Below are 17,136 nucleotides of genomic sequence, written 5' to 3' on the forward strand. Positions count from 1 at the left end.
GTGCCAAAATAAATATGCTTGGGTGTGTTGCTCATTGTTGCAAATTTTGTTTCCTTGCCGGCTTCTATTTCCGCTTTTGGGGCGTTGAGTTTGATTAGCTTTGCATAACTAGAAAATATGTGTAATAAGAAATATTTTTGTTTTTTAAAACTATAAAATAAAAGAATAATAAAGTGAATAATACAAATAACCATATGTATATTCTATAAAACCCTACATAATCACATTTCCCCCTACAATAAAACTATTATAATAAATTATTATCATATAGATAAGTATATAGAAATTGGGATTTAGTTGAATAATATTAGAGTTGTTATCGTTAAAGTCTAGTATAAGTTAAATTAGGGCGGAGCGGGAGTCAGAAAAGCTCAGATTCGCTCTTGAGCGAATTCGCCCCACTTCGCCGCAAAAGATAAGCTAGGCTTAAGTTTAAATACGAGAAATATAACGAATAATAACATAAAACCGAGTACACGCATTCTTTCGTCGTCGTTTTTTGTATATTTCATAGTTTATACAGCCACCAATTCTTTCGTAAATCGTGAGATAAAATAATCTCATTAAACATTTTTAAGCAATTAGATACAAGTATGATTTGAGACCAAGTACTAAAATATTTTCTTTAGTTTATAGATTTCAAAAACTTACAAAGTCTTAATTGTCATATCTAGTACCATCTCTAAAAAAGAGAAGAAAGCTTCGATAAATTTTTGTTTTTGTTTTGTTTTCTGTTACATCTTGTTTCATCTTGTTACATTGTTTTCCCACCAATTTCGTTAATCAGTGAGGTTAGAACTATAGAGATTAAGAAAAAGCATCATGGAATTACGCAGTCAGAAATTTAATAAATTAGTTGACATTCTGAAAGGTAATAGAAATGTGTTGAATATTTTCCAAATTTCAAAAGCGAATCATTGAAGGCGCTGGCGTCTATGAGGAGGGGATGGACATGGAGGAGATGCGGAACTTGGCCGATGCTATGCAAATGTCCACCACCTGCCCCCAACCACCTTCTGTGGATCCGGATTTGGAAAGGGCTATTCTGGTACGTTAAAATAAACATTTATATTTTAACTTAATCCCCAATATTTTCCAGGAAAGCGAACTGGAATTCATGTACCTACATCCCGCTCACATTCTAAATTCCACGATGATTGTGCCAAACCAAGATAACGTGATTGTAAATCCTGAACCGAGTCATGATCGCGACTGCGATAGTCCTCCAACTCTACCCATTCACATGACGGTCCGGGCATTGGTGCACCATCCACTCGACTGGAGCCCCACATCCCAACGACGTTCTTTGCCCAAGCGAGTTCCTGTTGCCATCAGCCCAAGCAATGTTTTGGGAGGCAAACGCGCCAGGATCGTCATTCGCGATGGTGGCGATCAACCGGAGGCACCTCCCGAATATAATCCAGATGCCACACCCATATCGGTGGTCGATTCGGGTGTCAGTAGCCAGGAGATTTCACTCTCCAGCCTCAGTTCGGAAGGCAGCCCCGAGATATCCATCGGCGAAATGCCCAGCCGCCATTTAATCAGCACCAGTAGTGCTGCTGTTTCAGATTTCTCCTCTAGCCTCGAACAAGGAAACTAAGAATGATCTTTATTATATTGATTTGGAAAAAATCTTTCGATTTTAGTCAGAAAAGTTTCGAATAAACAAAAAGCATATAAGATCTATACAATATAAATAAAGATCTACAAATTTTTTGAAAAAATAAGAATAATCTTAATAAATATGTAGGAATTTCTTAAGTTTCCTTAAAAAAGACTTTTGTTGTGAATAATAAGCGCTTTAGCTTTTCCCAAAAGTTATTTTGAAGCTAAATAACACAGAAAGCTTAAGCTTGATAACTCAACGGCTCCTAAACAGAACGTGGAGGTCGCTGTTTGCGCAACATCTTTGAATCAACCAAAGTCTGGGCCATTAAACGATCGAGTCGCTCTTGCAAAGCCAAGAAATGTACTAGACTGACCCGATTCTGGACTAGCTCCGCCGATACCTGGTGGAAATAAGCAGTGACATCAAGTGGTTTAGCCACAGCCACAGACGAATCCTCTTCGGTTGGCCGAATGCTAATGGCTTGACAAATGCTGCGTCGTCCCCGCCTAGCCACCCGTCCGCCAATGGTTTCCGGGAAAGAATAATCCGCGTGGGAGGCACAATTGCGTAGTGGATTGGCCACAGTTGGATAGGGCTGCGACTCGTTCATCTTCCTTAAAAAGCGAAGTTTAGGTGGAAGGACCGATTGTGGAGAGCTGCTGGCAGAGAATTGTAATTCAGCCTGACTTTCAGTTGGTATGTTTTGAGGGCTTTCATTAGGGTTTATTAGAACCTCAGTTCTAGGACCAGGCTCATTAAGGCCTATTGCGGGGACTTCGGGAGGATCCTCTTCCTTAACAGAAGAAATTGTGCTGCAATCTTCCATACTATCTCCACAAATAGGACTCGGTTGGCGTTCGCTGTAAAAATGATACAATATGTTACAGGATATCATACTCAATAGGAAAATGTGATTCATTTACGGTGTCCGTGCTATGTGGCTGACATTCATTGACCAGTCAGCTTCATCCAAACTGTCCATATCCTCCCTGGAGAACAAGAACAAGAAATTTTATAATCAGACACCTATAGAATTATTCATCTTACTCATCCTCAGTTTCCTCATAAGACGACACCGAAGAGCTTGGTGACTTGGGAGATTTTGAACTCGGATTTCCACTAGTCCTGAAATTTAGTTAAATTCTTTTATTTGCAAAAGTCTTGAGGAAACTTACTCGGTCGTCTCGGAATCATCATCGCCAACAATGTGTGGAACAATTGATGGGAAGGGCCTGCAATTCAAGAGATCTCAATTATTAGGCACTACACACTTAAAACTTCATTTTTAATTACATTTCAGCAAAAAATTTCTTAATTTTATTTATATATTCCCTAATTGACAGCATGTGACTAGAAAAAGTCGAAACAGGAACCGAATTTTTAAAAAAATAGGTGTGTTAGCACTGAAATATATTGCAAAGGGGTACGCTGAGTTCTATGGGAAGGGAAAAACCTGAATGTGGAATATAAATTCGTAAAAATCAAACCTTAGAAACGTAATAATATAATAATATAATTTATTAATGAAAGAATTCATATTTAAAAACGGTTATTGGTATAAAATCTTTAAAAACGTTCCACGACGCCCATGCTTTCGAAAACAGTGTTTAAAAACGTCCAAAATAAAGCTCATACTCATAAGTGTCACCATATATTATATTTTCCCCAAGCTTGAAGCTTCATAGCCAAATAAATTTAATCAATTAAATGTTAAAATTAATATAAAATATATAAATTGAAATCAAACAATTAATAGCTTAGTATTCTTCGCAGTGATCTTCATCCACCTCATTGCAATTGCAATAATTGGGAGCGATATCTGATCCCAGATCGTCCTCGCCAATAGTAACACAGCGCACATTACATGGATATTTCTGAAACACCAGTAAGAATTAACAAAACTTTAAAATCAAGTTTAATTTAAACCCAACCACTACGACCAGCGGATGTCCATCATCATCTGAAAGTCCAACATTGTCGCACCCATCACCTTGGTTCTGCCGATTAAGAATATACTTGCTGATGCAGCAAAGCATTATCTGAAAATTATGTTTATTAATAAACCGTCTTATATTATCCTCTTTTACTTACTAGAAACTTCAAGGATAAAGCCCACAGAGCTAGAAGAATATAGACAAAATTCGTAACAGCTCCGTTAAATACCGGCAGACACCCATTCGTGTTAATCGAGTCCACTGTGAGGGCAGGGATTGGCCTGCCTTCGGAAATCCCTCCTCCAGGTGAATAGTTAGTGTAGCAGCTCTCGCAGGATCGTTTGCAACAGGCATATGGAGCAAGGATTGTCAACGAACAGTTATCCTCCTGACGGGGCATCCAATCTGCATTCATCCAGTCCTTGTAGTCATGAACACCACAGCACTCCTTGTGCCACTGCAAACCGTCCCAGAGCAGTTTCCACTCCGGAAACGAGTAGTACAAGTCGATACCTCGGATTAAAGATGTTTCGGCTGCACTCTCCAGTACGTCGACTCCTCGGTACAGGTTCCAAACACAACCGAATCCGGAGGCTATGATAACGCAGGAGTAGAAGAGCCACACGGCTAGGATCAGGTGGACGTTTGGCGTACATCGCCTCCTCCATAGTCGCCGCCACATGGAGATGCTAACCAGAAAGGTCACCACAAGCTGGGCACCGTACATGTACAAACCGAACACGTAGCCTAAGACGAGTCTGGTCTCAATCTCATCCAGGTAGCTGGTAAGCAGGACGTGGTAGTAGGCGCTAATCACCAGGAACAGGAATCCGATCACAGCCTCGGTTATCAGCAGCAGGGTGACGTAGAGGGATGCTCGTCGGAAGGGTTGGCGCATTTGGTCATCCTCGTGGGCCTAGGACAATGAATTGGGTTGACAATGTGATAGATCTGAACTCGAATTTCATTTGGAGTGACTCAAAAAGCACGGATATACATCAATTCCACCGAAAACTCTGGGTATGTGTTTCAATATTTAATATTTCTTAAACTTTTTAACTAACAATCTGTATTTTTACAAAACTTTTAAAAGCGCCATCCCGTTATTCATTTTGAGTGGTCCGGCAGCACGGCACCTCTTTTATTCAAACTTGGCGCCACTTATGAAATGTGGCCAGATAATAGATAGCTCAAGGGAAATACCGTTACGACGGTGCTCAACACTGGATTTGAAAAAGAGACATCTGTTTACCCAACCACCCAACTGCTTCTCCGGGGCTATAAAAACAAAACTCTGGCTATTGATGCAACTCAGACGTGGGCAACCCAAGCCAGAGAAAAGAACTCAAAGAAGAGACACCTGTGAAACCTCAAAGTAAATAAACAATAAAGTTTGGACCCTTAAGATTTGCCGGCATCTTGCATAACCGAAAGACTTAGAAAACAAAAACAAAATGCAATCCATGGCCAGACAATCCGCTAAAATGTTCCCCCAGGTGGGAAAACAAGGTGTGTGCGACTACCCAGTGACCATTGTGAAGTGTTATTAATTATAATTATCTATTTTTTTATTATCTATTTTATTATTAGTGAGCTACCTGTCGACCAGTGCCTCCTGGAAGGCATCAACTGGTGGCAACGACATGGTTGTGGAGATCAAGGAGCCGAAGACCCGCTCCGAGAAACTCATGGCCTTCCAAAAGAAGCTGCGCGCCAAGACGCCGTTGGGCAAGCTGGACGAATTCTCGAGGCATCCCTTCCAGGAGAAGGAGCCCCTCAAGCCCTGGCCGAACCAAACGAATCCCTATACCGGCGAGATTGGAGGACCATCTGGTCCGGAGCCAACGCGATACGGTGACTGGGAGCGCAAAGGTCGTGTCTCGGATTTCTAGTCCCTTCCCAACAAGTTCCTTATTTAGACAATAGGCTGTTATTTAAATGCTACCCACTAAGACTAAAAAGAAAAAACAAAAAGAAGCACATGTATACTCGAGTAATAATGTTTAATGTTTAGTGTAAAATATAAAAAATACAAAAAAATATTTTTGAAAACTTAACAACAGAGTTTTGAACTTCATAACTTGGAAAGGGATCTATCTTCTTTGTTAGTTTTCAGATAATTTATTGTTGAAATACATGGAATATAAAATATAAACAACAAAATAGACAGTTCTTATTGAACCAACTCTTTTAAAAGGTTCTCACTGACGTCCCAGAGCTGTCGCTGCAATGAGGCGCTCTTGGACAACTTGCTGGGTTCACAGAAAAAGCAATTATTAAAGTACAGTCCAGACAAGCCCGTCAGTTCATTGGCAGTGGCGCAGTAAATGCTAGTGGCGGCCGCTTGTTGCTAAACGGGGAGGACATCCATTAGTAATTGGGGAAAGTTCAGGCGAGGAAGACTTACCAAAGACTTGGTAAAGGGTCGAACTATGGCGAAAAGTAGCCTGTAGAACCAATAATTGCGGGAGAGATCAGTGGAAACCATATTGCCAGGATGCACGCTGAACACAGAGATGCCTCGTTGTTTCCAGCGCTGGAAGTCGGAGAAAAAAGAATTTAATTAACCCAATTTGGTGATAATTAAGCCTGATGACTCACCTGAGCTAATTCTTGGGCAAACAAGACATTGCACAATTTGGCATTGTTGTAGGCCATCATGCTCCAGAATTTCTCCGGCGGCGGGGACAGATGATGCACTGCAAGATTCTCCACAGGAAGATTGGCGAATCTGGGGAGAGGATAGAGGAGTATTTAGTTTGCCACACATTCTCTTGCACCGGATTGTTTGTTTCACTCCACATCCAGCTGAACCCATTGGACTTTGCCCCGCCGGCCAACACAATCGCAAAACGAGTCTTGATTGCCATTGTTGGTGGCTTTTCATTAATGAGATGCAGGCAGAGGAACTGGATGGGACGCTGACAAAGACCCGAGTAGACCCTACACCCAACAAAGGCGCCAACAAGTGGCTGGCAAAACAAAGCCCCGATATAAGCAAGGACACTAGGAAATGATCAATGAACTTTTAATAAATTCTATCCATTCTAGTAATAAAAGTGGGAAAGTCCTATGTTCTGGTCACGTGTAGTGGATGCCCATGTCGCATACTCCTCAGGGAACATAAACTACTGCGCACATTTTGGACTTTGGATTTGTTTTCATATTATTCAGACACCCGACGATGCTCGAGCTGGGTCTGGAGCTGGGTCTGGGGCTGGGGCTGGCTCGGCTTGGGGGCGATGTAAAAATAACGTCGCAAAATGTATGCAAATTCCAATTTATTTATAAGACTGGCAGTGGGCAGGCTATCGCCGCTTTCCATGATAGATATGTAGAACTTGTTGTGGTAGGTGCTACCTGGACCAGTATACCATATATTGTTTATCTGGTTAGTATTTGAATAAATTATAAAATTTCTTTGGCGGGGTGCTAAGAGAATTTAAATTGCACAAATCAGCCATCAATTGCGTGTTTATTATTTGTCCTTTTAAAGTGATTTTATAAAGTTCACTAACCAACAAATAATTCTACCTTAAACCTAAAGAATATATATTAAAATATTTTAAATAAATCCTTGGTAAAAAGTTCCTATAATTCATAGTATTTTTGATTATCTAGAGTGTGTTTTTTTTTAGAAAAATTCATGGACATCTTGGACATGTTCTCAAATTTATGTCAAATTTTAAAAATAGTAATTAGAAAATATGCAACATCTTGTTAAATGATTTAAATATTTTCAATATACAAAGTAGAGCTATTTAATGATTTGTATTATCAGTTAGCACCCGGTTCCGATTACTCTACTTTGACCCCATTAGCAACTTGGTGGTATTAGTCATATCTGGAAAGCAATTGGTGGCATACATGACTATCTGCGAGTACACCGCTGTGGCGCACGAGACTTTATGTTGCACGTTCGCCAGATATCCAGCACAAAACTGCCTCTCGGTGAAGCCAAAAATGTTGTACGTGAGAAAAGCAACGAACGCAGTAGTGGAGCACCAGATACAGATACAAAGATACTCAACTTCAATTTTTGGTTTATGTTTCTTCCTCCGCTTCACGCGATTCGTTCGCTGATGATTTATTAGTGACATCACGCACAGTGGATCGAAAGATTTTAAAATAAATTAAAATAGTTATTTAGTTTTAAAATTAAGAAGGGAATATTTGGAATAATTTGGATAATTTGAATAATAGTTTTTCTTTAATTAAAATAAACTATTTAAAATATGATAAACCCTTATTTAAATCATTATTTTAATTTCCACCTAAAAATAACCCAATACCACTGTGTTAACATGCCAGCACGTGAGGGAGATCATATAATTTTTATGTACTAGCGTTCAAGGCGAGTCGAGGGTGGCTTGGAAGTGGGGGCTTTGAGCTTCTGATAATACAATCACAGCTGTTTCAGAATCAACATTATATTATTATTGTGATTTCTTCATTTACAAAAGAGTTGGGTCTGGGAATAAGAAACCATATTTCCCCAAGCTGGGTTCAATTGCGTTTCACCTTGAAATTATAACAAACAAAATCTCGATTGTAAATAAAACACGAGACTTGGGGGGAAAAACAAAAAAAAACAATTTGAAAAAACACTACACTAGCCGACATAACTGAGCAAGTAATACATATTTATTTCTGGCCTGCTCTATGAATAGTTTGGCCTGGCCCCAAAGTGCGAAAAGAAACCGGTCGGTCCAAAGTCCAAAATGTGGAGGCATAAAAGTGCAATCAACTCGCCAAAATAAAAGACGACAATTTGGAATGCTAGACACATAGCTGAAACTATAGATATCGACTAGACTTTATCCTGTAATTTATATTTTTTAATCATTTTTTTGTAAATTTATTCAGGAAACAAATTATTTTAATCAAGATGTGACCCATATTTTCATTATTAGTATAAAGGTTACAGTTTGTAATAAAAATATGATAAGAACCATGTATTATTGATAGTTGAATACTAGAATTAAGTGATTTAATGTAGAATTTAATGAATTTAAATCTCTTTATAGCACAGAGTAGCGCTTACCGGAAAAATATAAAAAAAATGTAAACTTCAAAACAAGCTTTACACTGCAGGACATAAAAAATGGAACACATGAATATAAATATTATTGAATATATTTCATAAAATTTATTTTCAACATCCTTAAGTTAAAATAATTTAAAATACCAAAAAACCACAATTTCTAACGAAAATAAATTGTAATTATTTTTATTTTTGTTCCTACTATTTGATAAAGAAACATCTTGTTTGTTATAAGACCAGTTTGTTATTATACTCCTGTTCTATTTACGTGATTAAGTACTCAAATTCCAACTTACCTATGTGACTCGGATGACAGCACCACAATCCGTGTTTTGTAATCAAATAATGTCTCCAATTGCAATGTCAGGTAGAAATGCGACAGGTGGGAGACCTGGAATGTGGTTTCCAGACCATCTTCTGTTTTTGTATACGGCAAGGCAAAAACGCCCGCATTAAGAATTAGGTAATCAATGTGACTGGTAGAGAGAAACATGTTTTTAAAATAAATATTAATTAGGCTAAAAAATAAGCTTCGATTCGAGTACACACCTCACACTTTCTTTGATCTCCGTAACAAACTTCTTCACTGAGAGCAAGGAACTCAAGTCCAAAGCCACAAAACGACATCGCGAACGGGCTGCTGGTCGCTCCTGGGCAATCCTTTCGATGGCTGCCTCTGCCGAGACCTTGTTCCGGCAGGCAAAGATTATCTCGCAGCCATGTTGGGCCAGCGAACGAGCCGTTTCGAAGCCAATCCCACAATTAGCACCGGTTATGAGGGCAATGCGGCCGTGCAAATCCTTTCCGTGAAGAACTTGGAGAGCCGTGGAGCAGGAGTCGAACCTTTGCCTTACTCGGGTCACATCCTGTGTCGGTTCTTCCACAGCGAACGCTAGTCGGGGATCTACATTGGTTCTTTGCTGCGTTTCCTTATTGAGGAACATAAATCGGCGACTCTGCTCGTCGTAATACTTTTCCCATCCAATAGGAAGTTCGCCAGTGATCCTTTTTGAGCGCCCTGTACGTGGGTGTGTCCATTGGGAAGTCTTACTTTGCTGGCTAAAGACAAAATTAAGGTTTAAATTAAGATTTGCATGGGAGTGTCTACTTTGCTTACTTGACATAGCAAACGGTACCGTCATCGGTGGCGCGCTCTTCCCAGCCGGGTGGCAGCTCATCCTCGCTATCTGAATCTGGTAAAGCTATCATTTTTAGGTACCGGAATGTATTTTTCTTTAAGGTTTAACTAAGATAAACTCTTTAAAAACGAGTAAATAAAAATATACACTAAAATCAGCTGTTTGGGTGCATGTCTTTGCTATTTTGTTATCGCCGGCCAGAGTTGTATTTGAGGTAGGGATGGACTTGTTAACAGCTGTTAACTTAACATATACTGTTAAGTGCCAAAAAGTTAACAGAGAAAACTTTTAAATTCAAATCGATTTTGAAAAATGAGTTTTATCCTAATTCCAAACCCAATTTAAAATGATTTTTTACATAATTTCTTTAGAATTTAAAAGTAAATAAGATACTCCCCAATATAGCAAGTAAAGTAAGCTTTTATGGTCTAAAAATAATATAATATTTAATTTATTGTTTAGCATCATTTTAAATGATATCATAGGTTCCTAAATAAAAGTCAACGAACTTAGGTTCTAGTTTTCGAATAACCAAGATCAGCGGGTGGCTGGTTGATGAGCCCGTAGAAAAGCACCAGCTTGGTGGGATCGTGGCGCACAATGACCATGAATGGCGTATCGCCCCGGAAAAGAACATCCGGGCCGGATTTCTTTAGGTACGTGACCGTGGCCGCCGCCGCCTCTGTACCCTGTTCGTTGACCGTGAAATCCACTTTGTGGACAATATCGTCCACAAACAGATCAGAGCGTCCTCCTACTCCGGGAGCGTTACGCTGTGCCTCCAGATTCTGAAGGCTATTGCCGCCACCATAATTTGTCGCCGCAGGCTCTCGTGTGGCAATCAGGGAGAGATCATTTTGAACGGCACTGAAAATGGCACCTAGGCCCATATTTTGGAGAATGCTTTTCATATTCATAGACTCCGTAAGATGTAGTTTTGGGAATGCCACCAGAGCCGATCGTCTGTACATTTTGCCAATGAGATCTTCGATTACTTCCGAATTCAACTTCCCTTGCAGGGCCATCAGTTCCTGCTGGGAGGATTGCAGTGGCTGGATAATGTACATGGTGCTCAGGTTGCCTCTGTATGGCAGTCCGATGATCTTGCAGCCCAACTGATGATCCTCGTGATAGGGGAAGTTGCCTCCAGTTGCCATCATCTTAACCCTCACCACCGGGTGGGTGCCCTCGCCGTTCGGATAAAAGTTATCCAACCTGGTGGCGGTTTCAATGAAGTCCGTTTCCCAAAATGCCTTAAAGTACAAGGCATTGGCCAGGATCATCTTGGTGCTCTGGGGGATTTGGCTCGAAATAATATCCTCAATGTGGTTATTGGTGTGTTTCGCCACCCATCTGTTAATGTTGTACCGGGATTCGGCGGGACTACTTTCAAAGTTCTGGGTCTGTATTTCCGCTCCATATACTTCAGCAGCTGCTTGCCTGAAATTGCGAAAAATAGAACAAATAAGTAATCAAGTAAACAAAGTGTTACATATTTAATATTAATATGCAAATATCCTCGGGTATGCAAAGTGGATCAAGATCGTTGGGAACAATTGATTTCTATGGGTGGGTAGAGACGAGTCATGCTTAAAATATTTATTTAGAAATATTATTAAAGGCATGTCCATAGTATAATTATAACCCTTTCGTAAAAATGTTACTTTTCTGATCTAAAAGACAAAAACTTTACCCCTTTTTAAAAACCAGTTTACTTAACATTATATAACTTTGATTCATCACCTTTATGCCTCATTACTATATAATTAAAAAAACACTTTCTTATCGTAAAATCATTTTCAGTTCCGGTCGCACTAACTCTTTTTAATAAAATTAACCGCAAAAATAGTTTAAATTAAAATGGGAAATATTTCTCACAATAGCTTTCACATGGGGAAATTCTCAAACAACAAAAATTGTATGAATATATGATTAGCATTTATTTCCTTATTAACTCGTAAACATTGTAACTTTGAGGTATTTAAATGGAAACTTTGTTCAAGAATTCACTGTGCACTGCGATTTTGTATAATAATAATATTACTAAACTACTGGATATATAATAGATATAATATATCTTTTGAAATAATAATAGTTCATTAACTAAACCGTTAAACCACAATTTAAAACCGTAGTTCCCTGGATTAAAAAATGATTCTAGTTTTTTCACTGTGTAGAACCTCAAGGCAACCTATTATCGTCTGGCTTTTCCCAGCGCCCATCCCAACCTGATCTCGCTTCGGATCCAGTTTGCGTTCAATTATCCACAGCGGCACTCACCTGTAGTCAGGGTTGAGCGAATAGCCGGACTGGGCGAATATTCCATTGGCGAGGTGCACCTCATGGGCTCCTGGCCTCTGGGCCCGGCGATTCGATCGCATTCCATTGACAGCCCTCCAGTTCACCAGTGGTCGTCCCTGGGACACCAGCTCCCTCGTCGGTTGCTGCAGATCCTTCAGCATTAATCCAAACTGCTCGTGAAACTTAATGGGATCCGCTTTCTCAAAAACATACGACAATTGCTCGCGACTAGCGCCCTTGGCGCCCAAATATAAAAGTGCCAGGGAATTGACAATGCTCAGTGGTGAGAAGATCTCCGTTTTCTTGTGGCCCAAGTTTTTTCCCAATTCATTGGCAAAGTGCAGGACACTGTTGGCTATTGCATCCGAGGTGACTAAATCCACACGTGTCTGGCCATATCCGTAATTTGATTCCGGAAATGGATTTATTATAGTAGTAGGAGGGACGATATGGGCTCCTACTGGGTCGACTCTATTTCCAAGGCCACCGACAAGGCCGGGAGAGGAAAGGGGAGGCAGTGTTGGTAATGGTACACTTGGTGGGTCCTTACAAAATTTATTTTGTTGCTGCTGTTGCTGTTGCTGTTGCTGTTGCTGTTGCAGTTGCTGTTCCTGTAGTATCTGTTGCTGTATTATCTGTTGTTGCTGCTGTCTTTCTTGTAGCTTTAACTGATATTGTTGCTGTTGCTCTTTCCATTCTTGACCAATTCGATCTACATAGGCCATAGTTTCGGGCGTCCTTATATCTGTTCGCCAAAGCTCCGTCTCACAACAAACCGCACTTATTATCATTGATGCCAAAACTAAGCGCCACATTTTACAAATATTTCAATTCTTAATCTTTTACACACACAGCACTATAATATATTTATTCTATATATAGATTATTTTTTCTATTTTTTTGTATATTTTTTTTTGTTTTATGAACGGAACGCGATGTGGCTGTTTGGATTGTTAAAGCCAGACTGAGCTGATGCCGCTCAGTGCTCATCTTTTTAAAACTGGAATCGCAAACTCGTTATCGTAAGCTAAAATCTCCTTCATGGTGGAGCATTTTTGCTTCGAATTACCACTGGTACTCAGCTGATCCCGGAGAACTCATTGAAATCGAGTCATCGGTAATGCCCCGAGTTTGTTTACAATAATATTCTGCACTTGTTATTATTGATTGGTAGGTACTTTTTGTATTGATTTTTCTTTAAAACCACATTATGGAATCCCATTCAGGTTTCTCTCCGATTTCACTCGACTTGTGACGTTAATGCTTGAGCTTTTTTCTCACTTTTTTTAAGTCTCTCAATTGTATCTTTCCAGACCCAGCGAGAACCTATTTGAAATATTTATAAGCTCTATTTTATAATTTATGTTAGATGCGTATTCTATCGCTTTGTCATTGGAAAGTCTGAGCTTGTTGGCACTTTTGTACTGTGATAACACAGGGTATAACCCATGGGACTCATAGAATTTTTACTCAAGAACTTTAAGAAATGCTAATGACTTTATATGACTCAAATTAAGTCATTTCAAACATCAGTAACGACTTCAACGGAATCCTGACTTGCATCCCAATTTGTTTGGGAAATTGGAATACAAAGGCCCTTTGCAGGTTGTTAAATTTTTGAATAAATTTTATAATATTTTTAACTGGGTGCATGAGAAAACATCTTAACCGGAAATAATAAGGCTGTGACAACTTTTAAACAAAGAGCGATTATACCACGCGTTGAGCAAAGTTAATAAATAAAAACTAAACGTGACTATAATTTTAAAATTCGAAAGAAAGGGGAATAATTAAATTGAAAAATAAAATAAAAACTGAATAATACAATTTTGTTATAGTTAAATATTTAATTATTAAGATCACATTAGCCCAAAATTAACAAAATGAATAAAAATTATCACGCAATGATTTTAATTAAAATCCCTTAATACTTGACTTGCAACCCAATGTGTTTGGGAAATTGTGATACAAAGGCCCTTTGCAGGTTGTTAAATTTTTGTATAAATTTATATTTTTAAGTGGGAGCATGAGAAAACATCTTAACCGGAAATAATAAGGCTGTGACAACTTTTAAACAAAAAGCGATTATTACTCGCGTTGCTCCAAGTTAATATATAAAAACTAAACGTGACTGTTATTAATTAAATTTTAAAATTAAAAAAAAACTGAATAATACTAGTAATTCAAATAAATAAATGTTTGCTGATTCATTTTATTTATTATAAATTTTAATAGCATTCTTAATCAGCCCAATAGATGGTATCAATGGACCGGAATCCGAGCTTTTCAAACATACTCCGGGAGGCAATGTTTTTAGTAACCACTGGAGCCAGAACTTGATCCCCCAAGGCGGAAATTTTGATGGCCATGGATCGTACCATTAAACTACCCAGACCCAGGCGTTTGTGGGTATCAAGAACTTGCAGTAAACCCAAGGAGCCAATGGGTAATCTGAAACGTAATACCAAATACAAATAAATTAATTCTCAAGGAAAATAATTTGATTCCAAAAACCCACCTCAAACACCAGGCAACCAATTTTCCATTTTCATCGTAGGCTCCAACATTAACATTATACTTTATGAGACTTCGCACAAAGTTTACCGATTTATCGGTACGATGAGGCCAAATTTCATTGATAGTTTCAGCATCTTCTACTTTCAGGTTTGATAGAGTAATGCCAGTGGGGGCTCTAAAAAGAAATTCATTATAAAATAGTTTAAAAAAAAGTATCTAAGAACTTACTCAATTTTGAATGTATCTATCACATCTTTACTGACTTGATACCAAACAGTATCCACAATATGTAGCTCATTGATGTAATATTTTTTAGAAATCGCTTCGACTACTGGTCTTAGACGAGAACAAAATCCAAAGAATAAATACTCTTTTTCTATGTTTTTTAAGCATCCAATAGCTCTCGTCACACGGTCCAAATTATCAGAGAGTGTATTGAAATACAGATGCTTGATACCAACATCCACATCCAACTAAATTGTGCAAACTATTTATTAAAATTCATGCTGACTCTGATAATAATGCGACTACACTTACAGTTAATAAAAAAGTTCCGTCTTGTTGCCAGTTGCCATTTAGAGATAAGATTTTTGCTTGAATACTGGGTTCTTGTTCCACCCAACTGATGAAATTATTGATGCAAGGATAACCCTGAGGATCGGTATCCTTGTGGGCATATAGAGCCCTTAGCTTTGTCCATTCACTGCGGGGAATCTCAATTAATGAATCCTCTTCCGACATAACGACTACCTTCCTTTGCAAATGCCAATTGAAGACTGATCTTGAAAACTATATAGAAGTAAAGAGAAATGCTTTTCTTTGTTATAGATTTAAGAGAAAATTTACAAAGGAAAAAAGAGTACAAGATAAAGAATTATTTGAAATTTATTACAAGCAATAAATAAATTAGACTAGGGTGTAGTACAATTATTAAAAATTATAAATTTAAAAAATTTGGCATTATGGAATTACTGCCCAATAAAGTGTATTAATGGGTCTAAAACCCATTTTTTCAAACATGTTGCGGCTACTTTTATTCTCCAACACAACTGTGGCCAAAACCTCAGAGCCAGTTTTCAAAATTTCCTTGGCCATAAATCGCACAACCATAGACCCCAAGCCCTTTCTTCTATGATCGGATAAGACATACAAGTTCCCCAGACTTCCATGGGGAGATCTATAAGAAAATAAATTAAAAATATTTTTCAAAAATATAAATATGTTTCGACTGGTATATTTTACCTGAGACACCAAGTTAAAGGCTCTCCGCTAGAATTAAACACACCAGCACTGACATGGTGTGCCATTAGTCCTCTTATCAAAGTCAAAGAATCGGCGGAGCGATAAGCCCAGTGCTGATCTATCAAGTCGGCATGTTCTTCGCCAAGATAATCAACTTTATGAGATGGGTTTACACTAAGAGTATATTAAATATTAACAATTTAATTTACTCTTAAGGTTTTTAATAATACTTACTCCTCTGTTTTCAAGTTTTGAACTTCAGAACTGGGCAAGTGATAAACCACAGTACCCTGATGTTCCAATTTATTCAGATCTTGACCTCTTTTCAACCAGTATTGTTCGACAAGAGGCTTAAAGTCTTCCCCATAGGCATTAATTAAATGATAACCTTTGATATTTATAGCACATAATAAAGATCCAAGATCCTTGAGGGGTCCTTTTATTGTATCAAGGTACAAAAATGACACTTTGGTCATTTTATGCTGAAAATAAAATTCATAAATAAATAATGAATGAAATTTCTGGATAAAATACTTAGTACAATGATAATGTAGCTGCCATGGACGGACCAATTCTGATCGGTTGTATATATCTTAATAGACTCGACATCTGATAAAGGCTGGAAGTTTATAAAGAACTCTAACAGATCGTATCCCGTGAGACTTGTACGATCGCCGGCATATAAGTCTCTCAGAACAGCCCACTGATCTCGTGTGATTTCCATTGTTGTAGAACCCATTGAAGTAAAATTAAAGCTGAGACTGCTACAAAAAAACGTGACAAAAAAGTACAGATGTCACAAATACGTATATAAACCTCGGAGAGTAAGATTTTATTCTCTTAAAGCTTTATTCTCTTAATTCTTTAAAAGTTTCTCTCACTTGAATCTTCTGAGGTTCTAAGTTTTAAAAATATATATCGATAGCAAAGTTTTCTTTTTAAAAGCTGTTAAAGTTGGCGGCTTAATTCAAATTTTGAAAATAATTATTGTCTACTTATTTAAACTATAATGTAATTTTAAAAAAATAAATAATGAACTGTCTATTAGCAGTTCCTTAATCATCAATCAATTACCTTGAATTATTTGTGAGGTGTTTAATTTTCCAAGAAATAAGCTCTGAGTTTCTGCGTTGACGGGGAAGATTTAATGCCAGACACACCTCTCCAGTGACATCCTAGAAATACCTTTTGGAAGCCACTTTACCCAATAGCATCAGCCACATGCCACAAGTGGCAATCAAAGTCAAAGTAGTGATTCAGTGTTACCCATGTCCATACTACTTACGAACCGATCAATTTACTCACGCATGTCTGGTTTTTGGACACCCGAGGCCATCGACTAGCTGA

General features: G+C 38.3%; 8 protein-coding genes and 1 long non-coding RNA gene across 12 annotated transcripts; 3 read left to right on the forward strand and 6 right to left on the reverse strand.

The window, feature by feature from the left end:
* Positions 1-716: 716 nt before the first annotated feature.
* Positions 717-1,643, forward strand: LOC6497392. 2 transcript variants are annotated; one of them, XM_001962143.4, is made up of 3 exons: positions 717-871; positions 924-1,048; positions 1,100-1,643. In XM_001962143.4, the coding sequence occupies exons 1-3, from the start codon at positions 823-825 to the stop codon at positions 1,601-1,603; spliced, it is 678 nt and encodes a 225-aa protein (XP_001962179.2). In that variant the 5' UTR covers positions 717-822; the 3' UTR covers positions 1,604-1,643. The 2 variants fall into 2 exon arrangements, with proteins under 2 accessions (XP_001962179.2, XP_032307336.1); XM_032451445.2 differs by having other exon boundaries at positions 749-871; positions 911-1,048.
* On the reverse strand, positions 1,602-3,056 carry LOC6502456. Of its 2 annotated transcripts, none has more exons than XM_014906767.3 (5): positions 2,906-3,056; positions 2,788-2,844; positions 2,660-2,731; positions 2,536-2,601; positions 1,602-2,472 (listed from the first exon to the last, which is right to left on the reverse strand). In XM_014906767.3, the coding sequence occupies exons 1-5, from the start codon at positions 2,956-2,958 to the stop codon at positions 1,875-1,877; spliced, it is 846 nt and encodes a 281-aa protein (XP_014762253.1). In that variant the 5' UTR covers positions 2,959-3,056; the 3' UTR covers positions 1,602-1,874. The 2 variants fall into 2 exon arrangements, with proteins under 2 accessions (XP_014762253.1, XP_014762252.1); XM_014906766.3 differs by having other exon boundaries at positions 2,660-2,737; positions 2,906-3,055.
* Positions 3,057-3,317: 261 nt separating this feature from the next.
* On the reverse strand, positions 3,318-4,444 carry LOC6498148. Its single transcript, XM_001962141.4, has 3 exons — positions 3,704-4,444; positions 3,544-3,651; positions 3,318-3,486 (listed from the first exon to the last, which is right to left on the reverse strand). Exons 1-3 carry the CDS (start codon positions 4,442-4,444, stop codon positions 3,370-3,372), a joined length of 966 nt encoding a protein of 321 aa, XP_001962177.1. The 3' UTR covers positions 3,318-3,369.
* LOC6497393 (succinate dehydrogenase assembly factor 4, mitochondrial) lies at positions 4,430-5,603 on the forward strand. Its single transcript, XM_001962140.4, has 3 exons — positions 4,430-4,566; positions 4,640-5,055; positions 5,137-5,603. Exons 2-3 carry the CDS (start codon positions 5,001-5,003, stop codon positions 5,436-5,438), a joined length of 357 nt encoding a protein of 118 aa, XP_001962176.1. The 5' UTR covers positions 4,430-4,566; positions 4,640-5,000; the 3' UTR covers positions 5,439-5,603.
* LOC6498147 (WW domain-containing oxidoreductase) lies at positions 5,531-9,910 on the reverse strand. The gene is made up of 6 exons (XM_001962139.4): positions 9,708-9,910; positions 9,140-9,649; positions 8,887-9,066; positions 6,148-6,277; positions 5,954-6,082; positions 5,531-5,896 (listed from the first exon to the last, which is right to left on the reverse strand). Exons 1-6 carry the CDS (start codon positions 9,797-9,799, stop codon positions 5,720-5,722), a joined length of 1,218 nt encoding a protein of 405 aa, XP_001962175.1. The 5' UTR covers positions 9,800-9,910; the 3' UTR covers positions 5,531-5,719.
* Positions 9,911-10,148: 238 nt separating this feature from the next.
* LOC6498146 (serine protease inhibitor 28Dc) lies at positions 10,149-13,001 on the reverse strand. Its single transcript, XM_001962138.4, has 2 exons — positions 12,010-13,001; positions 10,149-11,169 (listed from the first exon to the last, which is right to left on the reverse strand). The coding sequence occupies exons 1-2, from the start codon at positions 12,843-12,845 to the stop codon at positions 10,239-10,241; spliced, it is 1,767 nt and encodes a 588-aa protein (XP_001962174.2). The 5' UTR covers positions 12,846-13,001; the 3' UTR covers positions 10,149-10,238.
* A 70-nt stretch (positions 13,002-13,071) lies between these two features.
* Positions 13,072-14,205, forward strand: LOC123257310. Its single transcript, XR_006507351.1, has 2 exons — positions 13,072-13,200; positions 13,344-14,205. It is a non-coding gene; the product is annotated as an uncharacterized LOC123257310 (long non-coding RNA).
* Positions 14,206-14,222: 17 nt separating this feature from the next.
* LOC6498145 lies at positions 14,223-15,346 on the reverse strand. Its single transcript, XM_001962137.4, has 4 exons — positions 15,085-15,346; positions 14,776-15,020; positions 14,549-14,722; positions 14,223-14,481 (listed from the first exon to the last, which is right to left on the reverse strand). The coding sequence occupies exons 1-4, from the start codon at positions 15,286-15,288 to the stop codon at positions 14,271-14,273; spliced, it is 834 nt and encodes a 277-aa protein (XP_001962173.1). The 5' UTR covers positions 15,289-15,346; the 3' UTR covers positions 14,223-14,270.
* A 68-nt stretch (positions 15,347-15,414) lies between these two features.
* Positions 15,415-17,135, reverse strand: LOC6502455 (glycine-N-acyltransferase-like protein 3). 2 transcript variants are annotated; one of them, XM_014906764.3, is made up of 5 exons: positions 16,864-17,135; positions 16,331-16,553; positions 16,024-16,271; positions 15,790-15,963; positions 15,415-15,724 (listed from the first exon to the last, which is right to left on the reverse strand). In XM_014906764.3, exons 2-5 carry the CDS (start codon positions 16,526-16,528, stop codon positions 15,508-15,510), a joined length of 837 nt encoding a protein of 278 aa, XP_014762250.1. In that variant the 5' UTR covers positions 16,529-16,553; positions 16,864-17,135; the 3' UTR covers positions 15,415-15,507. The 2 variants fall into 2 exon arrangements, with proteins under 2 accessions (XP_014762250.1, XP_001962172.2); XM_001962136.4 differs by lacking the exon at positions 16,864-17,135 and having other exon boundaries at positions 16,324-16,553.
* Position 17,136: the final 1 nt, after the last annotated feature.

This window comes from Drosophila ananassae, chromosome 3R (genome assembly GCF_017639315.1).
Source record: "Drosophila ananassae strain 14024-0371.13 chromosome 3R, ASM1763931v2, whole genome shotgun sequence".
Classification (NCBI taxonomy): Eukaryota; Metazoa; Arthropoda; class Insecta; order Diptera; family Drosophilidae; genus Drosophila; species Drosophila ananassae.